Source organism: Argentina silus (genome assembly GCF_951799395.1).
Source record: "Argentina silus genome assembly, chromosome: 17".
Taxonomy (NCBI): domain Eukaryota; kingdom Metazoa; phylum Chordata; class Actinopteri; order Argentiniformes; family Argentinidae; genus Argentina; species Argentina silus.
In genome coordinates this window covers 9,810,600-9,833,002 of record NC_139671.1, presented here as the reverse complement: position 1 = coordinate 9,833,002, position 22,403 = coordinate 9,810,600, and the positions used below count along the sequence as shown (strand labels likewise).

Genomic DNA, 22,403 nt, shown 5'->3' with positions numbered 1-22,403 from the left:
TGTGCACGTTTGTTCACAGCCTGGATTTGAATACAGATTTTGGGTCCAGTTTTTGTATGGTAGCCCAGTGTGTGGGAGGTGTCATAGGAGGTGAGTTGGCTCTCATCAATTTTCTCACAGACTTGATTTTCTGCCTGCAGCAATCTTATGCAAAGCAGGTGTATTTTTCCTCCCCAGTAATTCGCTGACTGATTTGAGATGGTGTATTTTGTGTCTTTGTTCAGGCCCCTTTGTGAAGGGAACACATTAGTGTGTCTCTTCTGCAGATGTGTTTAGCCTGTCATCAGGGCTTTTTTGAATCCTGTTTGTTGTTGTTATGTTGATGGCAGCCTGCTAGCTCCCTCTCTGTCCACAGAGAGCCTGTGACTAAGCCCTCAGTGAGCCCTAGCAGATGTCCAGCTGTGCTCAAGAGTCTGAACTGTACAACCAATGAATATAGCCTGTCTGGCCTGCCTGTGTGTGTTCTCAGTGAACTGTACTACTTTACCCAGAGACCTGAGTTGTCTGACATATATTAATTGCCTGGAACCTTACGTGCTAAGACTTTGTTGACTCTTGTGCAGATTCAGCTCTTATGGGTTGGAGGCTCTGTTAGTCAGTATAGCATATTCATACATCCCTCCCTAATGTACTCTGTGCATGAGGTCGACTGCAACTGCATTCGTACCCAAGGGCAATCCTCTCTGCTGGAGTGTTGATGCCAACTCTCTGTCAACTCTCTAAAAGCTAGCTTTTTTGCTAGTTTAAACAATGCCTTTTTGTTTACCACCGCTTTTCATCCTTTGAGCAAATAATTTCCCCTTTATTTTGTCAGCACTCGCATAGGATTACATATTGAGTAAAATATGAGGTAAAACTCATAAGGGGACACAGATTCAGAGTGATATTGTGTCATAATAACTGCAATGCTATATTCCTCTTAATGTGCCTACAGGTAATGTGTCAGAAAGACGATGCTCTTGACGCTTACGATATGATACCCAAGGGGGTATTATTCATACTGCCTCTCTCTCTCTCCCACCCCCACACCTCCCTGTTACGTAACTACGCTGCGAAACCCAGTCATGTGTCAGTTTCTCCTCATACAGCTCTGATGTACCTGCTTCTCAACTCGAGGGCTTTGAATAATGAATGTGTAGTTCTATTTCTGCCTGCTGTTCTTCTCAACCCCCCGCCCCTCCCCCCCCCCACACACCCGGTGTTGTAAGCTTCCATACCCCTCAGGAGGCGCAGTCTCTTTGTGAAAGCTCACCCCCTGCCATCTGACCAACACTATCCAGCATGCTCAGCCCCTCGTGGTTATGGTTTTCGCCTCTTGGATGTCATTGGACCACAGATTAAGGGTTCTCTCTTTGAATAGTTGCCTATCTACATTTCTCTCTCTTACTCTCTCTTACACTCTCTTTTACACCTCTGTCTCTTGTTTTCACAGGAGATGATCATCGACAAGGTGAACGGCCAGCCTGTCCCTCGGTACCTGATCTACGACATCATCAAATTCAACGTGAGTGTGCTCGGTCGAGAAGGTGTAGTAGCCTCTGATTGGACCTTTCATTCCTTAACACCTCTGACCATGTGCCAGACCGTGAGATCGTAATCAGTATGCAGCAGGTCAGCCCACCGCAGCCAGGCTATTAACACGCTGCAGTCCCCCATCAGGACCTTGCTGACCTCTCTGCTGTCTGAAGTGAGTCAGTACCTGGTAGCTGTCTGCAGGCAGCATCCATAATCAGGGTGAGGTTGGTGGTGGCTGCTCCCTGGAGAGGAGAGAGCAGGGTGTCCTGCAAGAGTCTGTAGTGTTTATCTCCATTGTTAGCTCTGGCACTGTGGCGGCAGGAGCATGACAGATTGATGGATGCTACGAAAGGACAGTCCACCAGACCCCCACAGCTCTGCCTAGCCAGCAGGGCTCAATAAAGCCTGACCATAAAGAACCTGTATGCCAGGTCTCAGGCCTGTCTACCGTAACCATTAAAATAAAGCGATTCCACCATAGACATTTCTCAAGATAAGCAAGGATTTTAAAATGTTCTGTGGTGTAGATGAATACACAGGGGGGTGGGGGAAGGGTAGTCTGAACCACTTGTTTGATTTATTTTTTTATTTTTTTAACTTGGTTTTATGCACCTTATGAAGACATTTATGAATTGTTGAGTGGCATCCAACTGTATTCTTCTTAAGGAAGACAAATGATGAATTTGCTGTTCATTAGTTAGATAATTGCTACTGAGATCACAGTGTGGAAAATATTTCAGGGACGTCTAATTATGTATTCATACATCGGTCCATATCCTTCTTTTTCACTTTGCTTTGAGTGATTGCTAATGTTGTTTTAGTGGGACAGCTAGCCAGAAGAAAAAAAAGGCTATTAACTGCTAATGTTTTTACTGACACATGAATTCACCCACAGCCACAGAGAAGAATGAACCTGCATGATTCTGATTCGGCAAGCCCCAGCTCCCAGTCGTGTGTGTGTGTGTGTGTGTGTGTGTGTGTGTGTGCGTGCGTGCGTGCGTTTTTCCTCGGCCATTGATCAGCACATCTCATAGACAAGTGGCTCAATAAGGGGGACTGACTGTGAGGCATTGCAGAGGTTAGCAGCGCTGCATGGCTCCTCGAGCCGTCACTAAGCGCTGCTGTATTGATCCCACCCAGCAATGATTGCCCTCCTCCATTATCCCAGCATTGGCACCAAGGCTCCACACTGAGACCCTGCAGGAGGACCAACCCACCACCCGCCTGCCTAGTGTCCCGGAGGAGGGGGCACAGACAGTCATAAATTATTTCAAGGGTTTTCATTAATTGCTACACTAACCACAGCTCAAGTGGATTGTAATGTTAATGTTGTATTAGAGCTGTGACGGTCCCCGGTGACCGTCGTTTTCACAGTTATACGTGGACGACCATGGGGGGAAAAAAAAAACGTCTGCCATAACCGTTTCAATATATATATATATTTTTTTTTTAATATGAATATACTTTACCCAATAGCAGGAGTGTAAAGCAATGATTATTAACAATTGTTTTGCTCCCCTAATCTGTCTATCAAAGTATTATATAGCGATATATATATATATATATTATTATTATTTTTTCATTTATTTTGTTTTAGACGTAACCTCAAAATGACGTTTACCGTTATGACGGTTATAACGATTATTTGCACGACAATCAACCAACACCCAAAATTCCATGACCGTCACAGCCCTATGTATCTCTCAGGTCCATGTTTGCCATAGTCTTTTAGGGTCGGCTATTCCCATCATAGTTCATGGTTTGTGCAGGAGTGAAGTTTAGATTTGCCACTCTTATAGTTTTGTTTTATGGATATCATAAAGGCACAATTACTTTACAGTCAATGTGCACAAAGCTCTCATATTGTGCGCTTGTGCCCCCTGCCCCCCAAAAAACATGAAATTGTTTGACCCCAACTGTCACCCTGTAGACTGAGGGATGTTCTATTTCTGTTGTTGCCGTGGGCTATGAAATAAGGCTTTTTTGTCTCCCTGGAAAGTTCCTGTTTCATGTCAGCTTCGAACAAAATACTGTCAGTCACTGTCAGCTACCCACTGGGTAGGAATCGAAGGGCACTGTCGTGATAAAGTCAGAATGTCATTGTAGATTTGTCTGAATATTTATATCTTTATTTTACTGATTGAGCCTTGCTGTGTCGTCTTAATTGATTTTTTTTTTTTTATAGGAAGTCATTATCTAGAAGTCATTATTATAAATTAGCAATTTTTCTCCTCTACGTCCTCTCAACATTTTCCCTGACATCAGGTACTTCACTAGGTTTGAAATAGTAAATGGTGTTCTTAGCATAAAACTAAATCAGACCAGTGTTTTTTTTTTTTTTTTTTTTTTTTTTTAGAAGGGATGGATGCTCTTGTAGGCCTAATTTGTAGTGCTGAGGTAAGGTCTAGAGGCTTGTAGCGCCTCACGTCACCTCCAGTCCCTTCTGCCTGAGAAGTCACTTGGTGCCGATAGTATGTGGCATGGCAGAGCAGTCCTTCTCCTAAGGATAGTGTTGCTAGGGCTTGGCCACACTCCGCTGCTAGGACCACGTCCGCATCTCACTAATGGATCTACTTTAGCTCCCCTGCAGTCACCTCTAAGTGTGAGATTTTCAACACTATAATTTGTCTACTGCACGCCACTCCATGGGCACACTCTTTGGCCTTCAGTCAGGGAACTTTAAATGCGGCCACTTTTCCGTAATCTTTGTTGTGATGTCTCTGCAGTTTCTACATAGAGGTGAAAGGGTTACATAGTAGTTCCATTATTACACTTCATTGGAAATCTTCTGTGGTGCAGTTTCTTTCGTCTGACAGCTGTAGAATTAACTGCTTCAAAACCAATTCCATTTGTAACAGGCTGTGAGATCCCCTGGGAACTCATGTATTTGCTTCCACTAGACCTTCTACTAAGTCCAGACTCTCCCACCACCAAAATTGATCTGTCTGTTGTTTCTTAGAATTTTACCATATTTTCCCCCCCGCTTTTGTTGTGAAGAAATCTTAATTTGCAGTTGCAAGAGTTCATGCAAACTCATATAAAGATTCAGCATAGCTCTGTGGAATTCACCCCCTTAGAGCTGTTGTATAATGTATATTGTGGCTTGTTGGATTTTACTTTTATCTAAACAGGCTTTCCTCTTTCCTGAAGCATTTCCGTTTTGATGAACCCAGTCTGAGATTATCATAATCATTTCTTCCTTACTGTAATTTGCCTTTCCAATTAAGTCAATACATTGGTAGTGGTGTGTTTTTGTGGGTGTAATTGGATAGTTATTTTGCGTGTAATTGTCATGCTCTGATTACTGAGTTCTTTATGCATTTTTGTCAGGCTCATGTGACCCACACAGGTTTATTATAATCAGCTATTGATGTTTTACTTGCTCGGGTGAAGTTAATGCATTTTAAGATCAAAATTAATCTGTCTCTGCAGTTTGGTTTGTAGTTGAGAAAACTAAAGGAAAGTTGAGGGTTAGGAGTAAGGTGGTATTGATTGTACCTCTGGCAGCAAGCATACTGCACTGTGCATCCAGGAGGTCCACACAGACACATGCCCAGAATAACTGTTAATCATTAGTGTGTCTCACACGTCCATCTTGTTCTCCCTCACTGATGCAGAGGCAGATGGTGCAACATGTATTGGATGAGATGCCAGTTGTTGTTCCAGGAACATGCCATTTGCAACTTTTGAAACCCTGCAGTGATTTGTTGAAACATGCAAGAAGCAGCATCGAGCCACTAGCCAGACCAATTGATTTAAAAGCTCCACTTCTCCGCCTGTCTCTCTCAAGGATAATGGTGTTCGATTTAATTGGATCTACTTACTTCACATCCTGTTTGTTTGAGTCTACTTGTTGTTCTTTTTCAAATTACCTGTCACTGAGGTCTCCTGATCAAGAGTCGGTCGTCTTATTCCAAGAGCTGGAGTTTAATGATATTCTTAATTGTCTGCCGTGATAAAGTAATCTAAAAATGTCCACAGTGAGAGAGCATAACTTATTTAATTCCAAATGGAATAAATCTTCCTAAAAGAAACACAACTCACTCTCTCTGGGTCTTCGCGTAATCCCTCTTTCCACCATCCATTTAAAAATAGTGATGATTTGTATTTGTCCTCGCAAAGCCTGATGTTGCCTACCAGGCAGTGAAGTGCCTTTTGGGGTTCTGTGTAGAGATTAAAGAGTTGGAGGTGAGCCATGTCACCGTGCTTCCCATGGAAGTTCATTCAAACAGCAAAGTAATTTGGTATTTAGTCCACACAGCATACTTGAAAAGTGTGGTATTATCTGAGCTGGTTCCCAGCTGCTTTAGTCATTGATCCCATTGGTCCTTTTAGCCTAGATGTTGGGACATGATTTCCTCTGGCACCTGACAGGACCCAAATGCAGTCACTATCAGTAGTTCCTTGTTGTCTCTGTGAGTAGCTCAGTTTCCAGCAGAAAGGTATTGAAAGGACAGCAGAGCACATGTTTAAGATACGGTGTAGCACCAAAAGCAGCTTGAACGCAACCCGCCTCTGGAGAAACGATGTGCCCTTTACCCTGACGGTGCAGACGACTAATATCCGCAGCTCACAGTCTTCCATTTACAGCTTGTTATTCCCCAATGGATTAGAAGCGTATTGATTCAACGCAGCAGGTGTGTGGTCACTTTAGAGATGATGCCGTTACACACACACACACACACACACACACGGCTGATTGGCTAGCGAATTTGAATATGTTTCTTGACAGGTTGTGAGAAGCTTTAAATGTCAAGCGGTCGTTACCCATGAATTTTGCTCTCATGAATTTTTACCGCCATGTCGCGTTGAACATTGTGTGTCTCCCCTGGGGCTGTGGTGGTGGCAGGTGTTGGGATTTTCGATGTTAAATGCTGCAACTTTCTCTTCATCCTCACAGCCTCTTTCAATGTTCCTGAGAATGTTGCATTGTATACTCGGTACTGAGAATGGTACCCTCCACCAGTCCTCCCTCTTTTAATTCTCTGTCTGCCATGACAAGCTGTACTGAATATCAGAAGTCCAATCCTTCATTTTAACAAGGAATCAGCCACATGCTGTAAAACTCAATTATAAACCCAATACGAGTGCCTTCCAACTACTCCGCTACAATTTACACTTGAAAGCAGTCAGCCAACCAGTCACGTCTTTCAATTTGGGTGTTGGGAGTGTTACTGCTCTGAAAATTCAAAATCAGTGTAAATGCAGTTGGCATTTACATTTCAGCTGACGGCTCTTTGATAAGAGGCTGACCTCAGAAAATAGAATATTGTTAAGCCAACTGAGGCTTGGTCCATGATGATGATGACAAGTTAACACTAATCAGTCTGTCAGCCCCTCCAGTGGTCTGCCCTGGCTAATGAGTGAATGGCTGTGTTTTTAATGAAGCACATTCAAACAGACAAGACTGCCATCGGCAGAGGAGGAATATCGCTATTGTCACTCTGCACTTCTCTAATCTTAATACTACCTCATTATTTCTTTATTCTTCTATTTCATTCACTTTGGCCAAAGTTTTCTGTGTGTGCTGCTGAGTTGTGTTGGACTTTGTATTCACTTTGCGCTATATTTGAGGGCTCGTGAAATTTCCATTTGAACTTCCATCTCTGGAGACGTTTAAGAACTGAGATGAGACTGCCTTTGTAGCTTTAGAGGGGAGATGATTAAACACACTCACAGGCAGTGTTTTGTTTACTAATGACAGGACAGGGTTAGCCTCCTCCGTCCTGCTTCATCCACATAAATTAAGTGTCCAGGTGTCTGGAGGTTTAGGAGGCAACAGATGAGCAGTCATCCCGAGCTCCCTCACCTTCTCAGAGGAGCAGCCATGTGAAAAAAAACCTGTGGAGGACATTAGAGAAGAACCCGCTGCCATGAAGTCCTCACCAAAAATGTTTGATTCAGCTCATTACCTGTAGCTTTTATCCTTACATCCTTAGAGATGCTCTTTGTGATGGCCCTGCACGGCCCCCACGAGAACGCAGTTCCTTCAGCTCATGGTTATTCAGACGGCGACACTCACTGTTGCCATGGAAATGCATTGGTAGCTCTCTCTCTCTCTCTCACCTTTTCATATTACTACAATTTATCGGAAGTATTGTTTTAAAATTTCTTTTGTTTGAAAAATCAATCAAGTAAAAACTTCTCATTCTGTACACCCTTGAACTGTGGTGAGAAATATCACTAACTAACAGTGCATTAGTTAGTCATCTTTTGCATAATTTCCTACCCAAATGAGACACTGAGATGCAAAGCCCCATGCTGTGTTCAGAGGTAATTACTATAATTTGTTTGTGAATTTGTGTTTGCTTTTCAGGGACAGCCTGTCGGTCAATGTGATTTCAATATTCGGCTCTTATGCATGGAAAAAGAGTTAATTTCCCCTCGGATGGAGAAGATGAAGACGGGACAGATCGACAAAACCAAGGAACCCTTCAGTGTCAGAAACAAGCCTTTCTTCGACATCCATGCCTCAAGAAAGGTAATACACAGGCGTGCACGTGCATGCACACACTGTGTGTGTGTCTGTCTCTCTCTCTCTCCCCCCCTCAAATGTCTTCTCACTTTGAAATGAATCTGTGTCTTAAGAGGAACAGATGCAAGAAAACAACTTTTCCTGTTGAAAACGGTCTATGTGGCTTCGGTAGTAGTCATATACATCAATTCTACCCCCAAAATGTGACTAAGAAGTGTAAAAACAATAACTTTGGACATAAACCCAGTATTTTCATGGTTTTTCTTTTTTTTAGAGAACAGTGTGTGATTGGAGGTGAATTGTGACATCACCGTGATTTTTTTAAGGTTGGGCTTTGGCTGGCATATCAAACCACACCTCCAAGAAACAAATCTCTTTTGTCGCATTTTTTTAAAAGGAGGAGGAAAATCAAGGAGAAATCAGCCAGTGCAGCTTCTCTTTAAAGTATTAATGAACTCTTTTAATGGCTGCACTTTCTTTCAGTAAACAGTGTTTGATCAATTGCAGTTGTCATTGCTTATAATGATTTTAGATTGCTTTGACTGCCTTTATTCCAGTGGGCTGCCTCTTATCACTATTTGGGGAAAAAGAAAAATGATCAAAGCTTAATTTTGATTACCAAAAAATCAACCCATTATAATCGGTGTGAATATTCATGAAAACTCCTGACTATCAGCCAAGAGAAACGCAAGGTCTGAAAATGGACTATAGAAATGTATTATTGTAAACTAAACCCCATGTGGCCTTACTAATTGTTATCCAAATAATTGATCATTTTCCAATAATTGCAATAATCCTAGCAGCGGATTGACAATGACTATATGACTTTGACTATAACCCTATTGGGTTTCCTACGAACTGTGTTTGTGCAGATGGCTACTCATGTAGCAGGAAGTCCATGGTATGTATTCTCAGAAAAGCTATTAAAGCTCCTACCAAGGCCCTGCGCCCCCCCCCCCGTCCTAATAGTGGGTCTGCTGAAGGACATCGCGCAATTAACTTGATCTGCACATCGCTAGATCAGTGGGAAAATTGTAGCCCTGTACATTCACAAAATATCTCACCCAGTGTTAATCTGGTTGTGGCGGGAGCTCCAGCCCCCCAGCACCATCACTGATCTCTTTGTGGGGCTTGTTTTTGTTCAGTATGAAATGTTGGCCATGAATGAGTGGGTTACCTCTGGTCAACCCTGTTCCAACCCCGCTATCTGAGGCCTTTATGACCGATCGCCCACTCTCTTGTTAGGGGGGGGATGTACATGACGATATTCCAGAAATTAAGTCATTGGAACTATGCCTCATTGTCCTGTGCTGTGGCCATCTGCTCTGCATACAGCCACATCTCTGTTGTAGCAGACATGAAAAGGGGGTGAATTGGAATTCATGGTGGCAAAGCTCTCCACTTCATGGCATGTTTTTCCCGAAATTCCTTTATACATATTTCAATTAGACTGAGGTTGTATGATGGCTTTTGTCTGTGTTGCCAGGCTGCTGTTTTTCATGTCTGCAGCACTCAGCAGTTTCCGGCTCAAGTCATTTAATATGTAATTTTCTCTTCAAATAGGACTATTCTTTTTTGCAGGATTGTTTTGCATCAGCTGCAAACGCGCTTCCTCTGTCAGAATGTAAAGTGCTTATATATATATATATCGAGTCACTCTGTTTAGATTTGTACATTTTCCCTCCTATTCTATAAAGTGCAAGTTGATGGGACCGGCAAATTGACTCCTGCTAAGTAAAAAAGAAAAGAAGCGTGCACTGAGTGGAAGATGAGCCCTAGATGAGCTTGAGATTGAATCAAACTCAGCCCTGGTCTAGGTTGAGGGCCCATTAACAGATGGAGTATGGGAGAGTTCAGCGAGTGGCAGTGGAGAGCCCTCCGGTCATTGCAAATGGCTGGTAGTCGATGAGGAAAAGACATAAGGACATAATGAAGAGTGCCTTGACTCACTGGGTTTAATTGAGTTTTGTACAATGGCCACCACCATACCAGCCTACCGTATCCCCTCATTCACACTCACACACACACACACACACACACACACACACACACACACACCCATACACACATGCACATGTTGCATACAGTGGTAGTTTGCATTCGCATGTGCCTTACATGTAAAGTAGCTCTTATGCGCTCCACAGCCCTGCAGTGTGTGCTGTTGAGTGCTAAAGAGCAGAAGTGGTTGTAGTGGGTTACCATCTGGCTTTGCTAACAACGACCTTACTCTATTTAATAAGTAAGTCTAGTCGTCAGACTTCAATATTCCTGTTTTTTAATGGATTTTCTGAAAATAGATTGATCTGTCTGAAGTGGGGGAAACCAAGGATGACATAGAATTCGACAGAATTTCAATGTACCACATTAGTTGATTTCACGTGTTAACAGCTCTTGCACTATCAAAGTTATGGAGCAATTTAATTGCAACAGGCAATTAAATCTAATATAGAGAAATGCTGATTTTGATGAGATGCCCTTACAGTCTACCATTTAGTAAATATAGCTTAATTAAATCTTCCTCATGGGGTTTTTGCACTTGCGAAATGTACCCAGTTTTAATTAAGTGATTGGTAATCTTTCCCCTCCCCAACAGTCTTAATATCCAGAATCCATTTATCAAGCACCAACACCAATTAGATCAGTAAACTCCCCCTAATTGGACCATTAAAGGGGGTTTGATCGGTATCACCTTGGCCTTGACCTTGTCGGTCTGACACCCCTAACCCCTTCAATAACACTAACTTAAACCCCCTCTCAGTGGAATGTTGGAGCAGTGCTACTGAGTGTGGTGTTTTCAACAGGAGAGAAATGGATCTCAAGTGAAAGTATTAGGGAGAATATGATGTTTGTTACCAATAGACCCATTCTTATCTTGAAATACAACTTTCTTAGGGACCTGAAATTCAGACCGTGGTTATTTTTCTTCTCTGTGAGATTGCAATCTTTTCACTGACTGATAGTCGGTGAGATTAAGACTTAGCTGATCTATTGACTGCATTATAGCGGGGAGAATTGGACTTTAAAGAAAGTTTGAATAGACTGGAGGGTCAGTGGAGCGTGTGATTTCTATCTGTGAGGTGTGGACTAAAGCACACATTTGTTTTCTCAGCGTAGGAGCTGTGAGTCAGAAACGGAAACAGTAATTTATCTCTGTTGCCCATTGGAGAGCCACCTTCCAACTACTAATTCCCTGCATTGAAATCACCTCAGCTCCATTGAGGTTAGGTTATATTTGAAGTTTCTCACCACGTGAACGAGTTCAGTTTAGACTCCCATCGGCATTTTCAATGCTGTATCTATAGAGCTTTTCTTTAATGTTACCACGTGACCTGAGCAGCTGACTACACGTTGTAGCTTATAACAACGGCCCTGCGGTTTTCCTAGTCAGGTCACATAGTCAGGAAAAACTCATGTCTCTGTGTGAGTACCTGTTTTTGCACAATTACCTTTTGCTTTGCCCTCCGGCTATAATGGCCAAGTGTGTTTTCGTGGTTGTTGTTGTCGTACCCTTGGTCACAGCCAGCCAGAGGTTCAAATGGTGATGACAGGATGGCTCCCTCTTCACTCTCCCCAATCCATCTCCCTCCCTTGCCGGCCCTCATTAACTGGGATGATTGTGTCGAGACGCCTGCTCTTTGTGCCCTGAGATTGCTGTTCAGACAGTCGTGTGGCTGGTTTTGCTATCGGAGGGAATTCAGAGTGGCAGGCTAAAGGAGAATAAATCCCCCTTAACAGGGTGTCTCATTAGTGGAGCCTTGTCAGTCCTGTGGCTACAGTCTCCTCACCGGCTCACTGACCTCCTGCCCGCCTCCTCCGTCTGCCCTCCAGCAGCTCAAGGTGAATGTAGAGAGTGTGCCGCCAGAGATGGAGCTAGAGCAAGGTGTGTGTTTGTGTTTTCGTGTACGTGCACTTGTGAGCAAAGAAGATATACAAATATCCAGCCAAACTTAAATTAATTCTATAATGAGTTGTCTAGAATTCTGGGTTGAGCGATGCAATCTGGATTGGGGCCTTGGTACAGTTCACGCACACACCTAGATCGGGGAAAGATTATTATATCTTCTCATTACATATTTTGATGCAGATAACATCCCTGCCTCTCCTTACCATTATGTTATTCGTTTCAAACCATAGAAGCGTGTAATGACTAATTTTCTTGCAGTATATGCCCTATGGAGATTGCAGAGCTATTTTTCCCCCAGCAAGTTTCTCTCTTCTTAGAAATGCTATTTCAGAAAACTTTTCTGCCTTTTTAAAATTTAAAAAAAACATAGTCCGACAAAGAAAATAACACTGAACTAGGACAGAGTCAACAATATTGTGTTGTTGACTTGGCTTGAAAACATTCCAGTATTAACGCCTCCCCATACAGGAGAATGCACTCAAACACTCATGTCTCATAATGGCCCACAACACTGGCCTTAAATGCTGGTAATGCTGGAAAAACCTTCCAAGGTAAGATTCAAAGACCACATTCTCTGCATTCTCTCCTCCGCTACAACAATACAAATACAAAGAGAAACTTCTTAAGTGTTTAGACCAACTGATGCCACTGGAGACATTACGCATACAATCGATGAGTAATAAGGCTTGTTTACCTCAGCTGGTTTGGGAATTAGATACTTTCTTCAGAGCCTTAATAGAGAGGTTACACAATATGTAGAGACGTCAACAAATTGAGATGTAATCGATGCTGTATTCTATAGAGAGGTATGTTTGATTGACATTATGAGTGCATTTTCTGTTTTGAATTTGAATGTTGAATTTGAGCCCTCCAGGCTCGAAGATAGCTTCTCAGAGTGATGTCAGCGGGCACTAGTCCATCTTCAGATGCTCGGTGGGGTTCTGAGCTCTCTCCCCATGTTTCAGACTTTCAGACACCATCTCGTCAGGTCTCAGATCTGCTGCGCTCTGTGTATGAGTCATAATGCCACCCTCCCCCTTCCTGCCTCCCCAGCATATGATCCCCAGTGAATCTGCCCAGGCCAGTACTCACACAACACAGCAAATCCACTCTGTCTTAAACAATAAAGTGATATACAAGCCTGTATATGTACTGTATATTCCTGTCATGCTTTTGGACACGTTATCATCATGGGACTCCTATATTGACATTGAATAACTTTTTAAAGGACAATTTGTTTTCTGTCTGTTTCTATAAGCCCTCTGTGATTTGTGAGTGCCTCAGTAACAGGGGACCCAGTGGAAAATGATGCAACAAACAGACACCTAGACTTAACATCGTTATGGACAGCCTTTTTCACAAATGCATTAGATTAGGCCATTTGAAGCACTTGTGTTAATCATTTTCATCATCATATGAAAAGTAAACATAGATGTGATCCACGGCTGTCCAGGGTTGCCACTTCCTTGAAGATCCGGAATGTAGCTCAGTGTCCACTTCCGGGGACCAGAAGTGCTAATTTTTACTACAGTAAAATTCCACCAGCGAAGTACTCATTGACAACTCTGTACTCATTAACACTCTGCTGAATCCCAGGTCACTCTCCAGTTTGCTGAAATTCAGTGCAGGTTTTTTGTTCCTGAATCATCGATCTCCCCACCACACTGCAAAAACGGGTGGTTATCATGCAGGAGAGTTCAGGAGGCAGGGCATAGTGGGCATCACAAGGGGGGGGTGGGGGGGGGGGTGTTCATAGGTGTATGATTGAAATGGACTGCTTTTCTGTGAAAGGGAGGATCAGCTGTCTGCACTCATAATGGATGCCCTGAGTAGATGCACCACCACACTCAGTTGAACTTGCAAAAGAAAAGAATCACATATGTCTTGGAAAATTGACTTAGCTTGGTTAAATCCACTGAGAATGAGGTCATACTTAGTTTGGGATGCATGTAATGTGGCAGGCTATGTTGTTATGTTGAAACAGGGGGACACAGTGATAACAATACTCAATTCACAATGATGACAGACTAGTAAGCCTCTCTATTCAATGGTTCAAATTACGGGAGACTCTCTGTTCATTATTGCATATTTTCTGGCCATTAATGTCTGAAGATGTGTGGTTGATGAGAATTGTTTTATTAAATCCATCTGTCAAAAAATTATCCCCCTGCTGCTTCATACTGTGTAACCTGATTTAACACCAGGCCAGGCAGTAGTTGTGTGTAGTCCTGCCTGCACTCTCCGTATTTAAACGGGGAGGCTCTGCGGCTGCTTCTGAGGGCAAGTCGCATTAGGCATGAAAGTAGCATTCGGCAACAGCACTGTGGACTGACTGGAATATCAATCCATCCTTTCTGCCTTTGATTAAGCCGCTGCACCTGAAGCTCTCAGAGCCATGGGGTGAAGCTGCCGCAGAGAAAATAAGAGGGCTTCTTGGTAGGCAAAGTGCATAATTTCACTGCAGGTATTCTGAGAAATCGCAAATATGGAAAAACAATGAGCCCAAAACAGTGTTGCGTTCTGAATACTGCACTTGTTTGACTGTTTCGCTCTCAAGAATGATTTGTTCGTAGTATGTGTGCATGTCAACAACACATCCAATTTCTAAATGTAGCAAAAAATAATTGGGCCCTCTGTAATGTGGTATTCTACGAAACCATGTAGTGCATAACAACTTGAGCGTGAGTTCATGATTTCTTTTAGAATTTACTCGGTCAAAAAACATATTTCCCCAGAAACTTGATTTAGTTTGAATCTCAGTCTTGCAGGGGAGCTCTGCCACTGAACTAAGACCACAATGAGAGCTTCTTTTTCTATTTGCTTGTCTCTCTGGAGAATAAGGTGGTCCCCTAATCTGACAGACCAAGAGCAGTGCTCACAGACCAGTCCTTGGGGCTGCTTTTACACGCTCCAGAGAAGATTGAGTCCTTGAAATGAGAATAAGGTATCACGATCCTCTGGGAGATGTGGAACTTTGGCCATGAAAGGAAGGGTTTGGTGACCTGTTTCCTGACACCAGGCATGCTTGTTTCATATATTTAAAAAATAATATAGCTGTTTGTTTTCTTTTACATCCAATCAGGTTCTATCATCACCAATAACATCATTGAAGTGTGAAATTCTCCATCAAGAAATGAAGATCATGTCTCATTGAATATTTTGGGATGGTTTTAGTTACATTTGAGAATGATCTGTGTAATGATATTCTCAAGTCAAGCCCCATGCCGAAAATAACAGAGTTGATTTGCACGTTACTGCATTTTAATCAGACTGTCACACCAGCTGTGGTTGTGATAATTCAAAGCCTTTTGTTAATTGTACATTATTTATTGAGCATGTTGAATATCAACATCCCCAAACACTTCAGTGCCACCTCCTGATCTGCTGTCATCTCACTGTCAGTTCCCCAGGAGAGTGAATGAGTGAGTGAGACAGGGAGGGGTGGGGCCCTCTGTAAGATGTTACGGGCCATACCCCAGCCCATTTGTCACACACTTAATACTCAAAATGGCTTGTCTCCTGTGGTTATTACCTTTACAACCCTTGTGTGCCTTATCACATTTGGTACACTTTATAGGGTCTGGGTGGACCATTTATATTGCTGTGGTCATGGTTAATGGAAAAAGGTTGAAATGTGAACTGGGTGCCATAAATCTCACACACAGTACACGTGTTGGTATGAGGTGTTATCTCAGACCGTTGTAGCAATTTGATTAACACTTGGTTTTGCTATCTGTTTATTGAAATACTGTACTTTTGGCTTTTCCATGAATATCATTATGCAGTCCACGTGTTGAGCCCATCTATCTTAAAGGAGCAGGATGGTTGAGTAGTGAGCGTTTTTCAGATGTGATTGGTTTTCAAAGCATGGTCTACTGTACCATGCTTGTTACAAGACAGATTGCAGGGAGAGAGAGCTAGGAAGGTTTTAATGTTAATCAGCTCTCTACCAACCCAGGTATGATTCATCACTGTGTCACTATGTGAAATGAGCCTGGACGTGCAACAGGGGGAGGGAAACATGCCCAGACTTCGATCACCCTGACGCACACTCCCTCATGGGAGAGACACACGTCTCTTTCATCATTTGACTTTTTGTCTCTCAGAGTTCAGCGGTAGTCATCTAGTCATTCATTCTCTCGCTCTCTCTCTCTGTCTCACCCTGACGTCTCCTGTGGATCCCTGATGAATCTCCTAATGGGGCTGTGTGGTTTCATCTACTCCTCCACAGGCCTACCAGGTCAGGCTTTGTGCCTCCTGACTTAAGAGGTTTAGCATGAAGGCATGGTTGCGACCCACTCTCTGGTAGCACTCAAGGGGACTTCCTATACAGAGGTTGGGTGCGTCGGTGGAGGTCCCCAATATAGGCTCATCTTTCCTTCCACCCCAGGTTCACTGCTCTCTCGGTGGGAATGGTGGGTTCGTTCTGCAAAAAAGAACTGAAAGGGAACTCCAGATAGTCTTCCTACATGTTGTTGCCACATAAAGGCAGACACAGTATTTTTTTCGTCTCACAATTGGCGTCCTCCAAGTCGATATGAAAGTAGAGCTTCAAAATGAGATGAGTTCAAATGACTCATTCTCCTCCCAGGGTGCTATGATGCTGCTCCACAGTCTAGTCTCTGTACTGTTTCAGAATATCTATTGTTTTCTGAAAAGAGCAGTACGACAACTTTATCTACTTTTATCTATTTCCACCAGTGGTATTTGTTAACTTAGTCTCCGAACATCCATGCCGAGAGATTCTTGCGTATTTGTTTTCTTGTGATGCCGTCTTTGTATCTCGACAGTGTTTTACATTAAATTAATGTGATTCCAAATCAATTATGCATCATATAATGACATCTGGCATGGGAAGGCGTGTGAGCTCTCTCAGATTAAGTGCTGTTGTTAGGTGTATCTCTAATCACCAGAACAGATGAAGCCTAGCATCTCCTGCATGTTAGATGTGTCTCTGCCCAGACGCTTGTTGACAGCCTCCTAATCTCCTCTCTCACCCTGACTCCTCAGTGCTACTAAAGCATCCGTCTGAAGCCTCTCCGTCTCCTAGATACCGGTGCAGACAGGCAGCTTGCGAAACGTCAGATGAAATGTCAGATTGAGAGACTCTTCATATGCCATGATTACCATGATTAGTATTATTGTTTTGAGTGTACAGTAAAACAGTCACTCAATGTTGTATGACATCATACAGCTACTGTGATTGTTGCTTCCTTGTTGTGTTTTCCAGCTCTCTCTCTCTCTCTCTGTGGGTGTGATACCTGATCTTTCTCTAAAATGCAGTAGGCTGCTTATTGTATAGAGCAATGCCATTTCCTGCCAGTTAACCCATTTACAACTCATGTTAAAGCACTTACAGCACAGGTAGACAAATCAGTTCTGGGTTATTGCTCAAGAGAAATTGAATACAAAAATAAAAACAATGTTTGAGAAAGATGGACAAAAAGAAATAGATTCCATGAAGATTCCATTTGTTTTTGGTGGCGTTACTCAATTGCCAGCTCTGAGTCATTCCCTCTGGATAGTCACTCTTCAGACTCAGGGCGATGTGGCATTTGAGGAGATTTTAACAGCCTTATTACTTCCATCACCTTTGGTGGCATTTTAAATGTGTCACTACCTGTTGCTGACTGTTTTCAGCATTTTTTGAAGAACATGGAATTTTCAAGAGATGAAACAATTTAAAGTGCTGCCTTTCTAAGTTTATTTCTTTTCACATCCTTTGCAGTGCAGAAGGGGTTAGGGTTAGGACTATGGACTGACAAGAATGGATTCTATCTGTTTGACTTTACGAGTGCTAAGAACCATGGAGATTCTACCATCGAACATTGCCATATTGGATTACGCACAATTTTTCGGCTGCTGTTTTACAGCTCCCTGCCTTTCGCTAGAATCTCTGTTGTGTTTTTCTACCAAACATGAGAAACTCTTGGATTACCCGCTCTCTTGCATCTCGTACAGCCCGGTGAAGCGCTCGCCTGCTTCGTCCCTGCTTGTCTGCCGGCCTGCTCTACAACTCCTTCCCTCTAAAAATACTTTTCTCCCTGGCTTTCACTGGTAATTCAGCCTTCTCTGTGTTCTCTGATAGGCCCTGGAGGTTAAATCGCATTGAGTAAGTCTCAGCTCTTTCATTGCCGTTTGTTCTGCTGGCGAGAATTGTGTTTTGGTAGTATTTTCTGACTGTGGGTCCTAGTGCTGGCTGGTTTGAAGTCTGTAGTCCGGCTCTGGCTTGTGGTGTTTTTTATGAACGGTTTGATTTTTGGTGGTCTTTTTGTTTCTACATGGACAAATTGGAGGATATCGTCATTGAGCTGCCTCCAGTCTCTCCTGAAACTAGTCTGCACCTGAGTCAGAGGATCACTGAGCTGAAGCGGCGAATTTCAACCCTGCACTAGATCAAGGAAGATGAGCAGCACATTGACTTTGGTTGCCTTAGCAAGATCCAGGCTGTCTGAAAATGACATCACTCTCCCCTGGTTTGGCACTATCACCATCGGAGAGCCAGAAATAGTGAAACTCCACCAGTCCCCCTGGAAGATCCCTGGCCCAGCCTGGGGGCTAAACCAAAGAACCTGCACTGCTTTACTCCCTCTGCCCCAGAGTCCTGGATTGTTGCTTGGGGCCTGGACCACCACCTCACGAGGACATTGGAAAGGCAGACAGCCACCGCCTCTCACTCCTGTAGAAGTCCTTCACCTCAGCAATAAGTTCCATGCTCTGGAGCGGTTACATACATCCCAACCCACCCAGCCTGCACCTCCTGCTGGTTTTCCTGATGCCTCAGTTGCCCCTGTGGCCCCTGTCGTCCCTGCTCCGGTGTCTACTGTCACTGTGTCTGTTGCTCCAGCTGCGTCTACATCCAGCCCATACACAACCAGATCCCAGCATCCTCAGTCCAGCAGATCCTACAGGTCCCGCAATCCACCTGGTTCATTTCAGCCAGACCACCCTCCCCCATCGACCATTGTCCTCAGGAGCTCCATCGTGAGGGATATTAGAGTGAGGGGGCCACACCTACTGTTTTCCTGGAACCTGTGTGTCAGACATCCTGGAACAGCTACCCACAGCGCTACAACACCACCCGGAGTGCACCAGGCTCATTGTGCACGTTGGGTCGAATGACACCAGGAAACAGCAGTCTGAGATATTAAAGGGATTTCAGACATCTCCTGTCCACAGGTAAAAGGATCCTTATTTCTGCTCTAATTCCAATTCTTGGACGTGGCTACCATTGATGCTATAGCACCAGCCAAACTTAAGAAGATTAAATCTAAACAGAAACCACCATGGAGAACTGGGGATATTATTAACTTAAAGAAAAAATGTAGAAAAGCTGAGCATCAATGGAGAAAAACTAAGCTGCAAGTCCATTATGACATTTTTAAAGAACACCTCACTATCTTCAATAAAGTAATTAGAAATGCAAGACAAGCTCATTACTCAAAGCTGATTTCTAAAAATCACAATAATCCCAGAATGCTTTTCTCAAATATTGACAGCCTCATAAATCCAGGTCCAAAAAGTCACTCTTTCATCACCTCAACATCAAAATGTGAAGCGTTTGCAGCATTTTTCAGAGACAAGATAACAAAAAACAGGTTGGATCTAATACTGAATGTGCGTGAGCCCCTGTCTTTGAACACTTTCCCTCTGCCTAAGACTGCTATTTGCTGCTCTTTTATAAAGAAATGCTTAGGAACTAAATTAAAACCCTCCACCTGCTCACTTGAGCCTATCCTCACCACCTTTTTTAAGACTTTGTTTAATTGTCTTGAGGATGAAGTGCTAGTTATTGTAAATCACTCCTTGCTTATTGGTATTTTCCCCCTGGCACTAAAAACTGCTATTGTGAAACGTATAGCAGTTTTTTGTGAAAAGTAACCTGGATCCTTCAGTGCTAAACAATTTCAAACCTTTCTTTTTTAAGTAAAATTCTTGAGAAAATAGTATTCAAACAGCTAATTGATGTGATTACCTAAATGTCAGCTGTATATTTGAGAAATTTCAATCTGGCTTTCGTCCTCAACACAGCACTGAGACAGCGCTAGTTAAAGTTGTAAACCTGAGAATGAACATGGATGGCAAGAAACTCTCAATATTAATACTTTTAGACTTAAACGCTGCTTTTGATACAGTCGATCATGACATCCTTATTAACAGACTACAGAAGTGTGCTGGCCTCTCTGGCTCAGTTTTAGATTGGTTTAGGACTTATCTGTCCGGCAGAGACTATTATTATTATTACTATTTGTCTCCATTGGTGACCACTCTTTGGCTAACACTAACATAACATGTGGGGTTCCTCAAGGCTCCATTCTGGGACCTGTGTTGTTCAGTCTCTATATGCTGCCACTGGGAAATATCATCAGAGAACACAGGATTAATTTTCATAGCTATGCCAATGATACACAACTGTACACCTCTTTATCAGCCCTATTGATAAACTGGTTCAATGCATTGATCATAACTTGTGGATGTCACATAATTTCTTGCAATTGAACAAACATAAGACAGAGGTTTTAATTATCGGAGCAAAGGTCCAGAGAGGTACTGTACACTAACTTAAAATCTCTGGCCATGCTTCTAGACCCTGATTTGAATTTTGAATCTCACATCAGTAATCTCACTAAAACCGCCTTTTATCACCTTAGAAATATTGCTTAAGTGCAACTGTTTCTCTCCCAGGCAGATACTGAGAGACTTATCCATGCTTTTATCACTAGCAGGCTTGATTACTGCAATGCTCTCCTTTCTGGTCTACCTAAGAAAGCTATAAATAAGCTACATATCATTCACAATGCAGCAGCACGTGTATTAACCAAGACCAGAAGGAGAGCACACATCCCACCTGTCCTAAATCCCTTCATTGGTTGCCTGTCAGTTTTAGGATAGATTATAAGATCCTTTTATTGGTGTTCAAATCACTCAATGGACTAGGGCCTGAATACTTGTCAGACATGCTTTTAATATATGCTCCCTTAAGATCACTCAGGTCCTCTGGCGCTGGCCTTTTAGTTGTTCCCTGGGTGAGGACAAAGAACTATGGGGACGCGGCATTTAGTGTCTATGGTCCTCGCCTCTGGAATAGCCTGCCAGAGGAGCTGAGAGCGTCACAATCTGTAAACACCTTTAAAAGAAATCTTAAGACATACCCTTTTATTTTAGCATTCTCTTAATCCATTTTATTTTAATCTACTACCCTCCTCTACTGGTCTCTCTGTTCTACCATGTTTCGTATTTCCTATACTATAATTTCCTTATATTACCGTTTATATTACCGTGAATTTATTTTCACTGTTTTGTTGTAATTTCACTGTATTGTTGTATTTTCATTGTATTGTTAACCACCTTGTATTGCAATTTTGCACGAAAGGCGCTATATAAATAAAGTCTGATTTGATTTGATTTTTGAATATTTCTAAACAAATGTAACTATCACGTTCCTGTCTCTCCATCTGATTTATTAAAGGTGTGTTTGTGTACCCTTACTCTTGGCCACTGTTCTGATATTCTGGTTGCGTCATTTAGGCTTTGCCACAGGTGCCTAGACCACCTGAAGGGCCCCTGCCACCACATCTCATCAGGGGCATCACTGATACAGCCAGCCTGCATGTCACCACACACCACATATATTAAAAAATAAAGTTTTGTCACTTCAGTATTTTGCGAACTTCCGTCTTTTCTGCCTTGTTAGCTGATGTCCCTGATGTTCTGTCATGAGATTCAGCCCACAGTGTTTGCTTCAGACTGCTAACCTCGACTGGGTGCTCCTCATAGTGTTTGCTTCAAACTGCTAACCTCGACTGGGTGCTCCTCATTGTCTGCTCTCTATCTCAGCACACAATAGCCTGAGACTATTAGTGCCGCTTCTTTACTGCCACAGTGGAACATGGCTCCTTTGTTCTGGCGATTCGCTTATGCTACAATCATATTACTTTAAATCGAAGACTGTGCTTTGCAACTCTGCAGTGACAATAAGTCTCAGATAAAACTCTCCCAATCTCCCAAAATGTTCTTGACCATAAACTATGTTCTTGTCAGAATAGGATTGTTGGTTAACTGTAGTGCGTACAGCCTGCAAGGGAATGCAGTTCTATTGTACAGAAGCTCTGCCTCCTCTCTTGGGATCCATCAATTGCTGAACCAATATGGTTCTGCAGATTCTCTTCCCTAGAACATCTGTCTTGCCGTCACTGGTAATTGAGGAGATGAAACCTCTCTATTCTAGCCATCATGAGCCTAACGATTCATCTGCTATTTCTGTCTTTTTACCTAAGCTTTCAAATGACACTCATTGATGTTTCAGCCAAGCATCATCAATCACAGAGATAAGTGCTTGATATTGTGTTACTTTATATTAATGGCTATTGGTGATAAGGACAAGATGAGAGTAGCATACAAAAATATGTAAGGTTTGCTTAGCTTCAGCCTTGCTTCTATGTTGTAATTCAGTCCTCGTTCATTTCGTGATCAATGCATTCTTACAAAAGCCATGGATTCCGTGTAGTG

At 42.8% G+C, this 22,403-nt stretch overlaps 1 protein-coding gene across 1 annotated transcript in view; it reads left to right on the top strand.

Moving 5' to 3' along the window:
* rngtt (RNA guanylyltransferase and 5'-phosphatase) overlaps window positions 1-22,403 on the top strand; it is a 60,339-nt gene that overhangs the window by 17,527 nt on the left and 20,409 nt on the right. Inside the window, exons 11-12 of the mRNA XM_083689024.1 lie at window positions 1,433-1,504; window positions 7,832-7,996. Of these exons, the coding sequence (XP_083545150.1) occupies window positions 1,433-1,504; window positions 7,832-7,996 (237 nt within the window). The remainder of the gene's footprint in view (window positions 1-1,432; window positions 1,505-7,831; window positions 7,997-22,403) is intronic.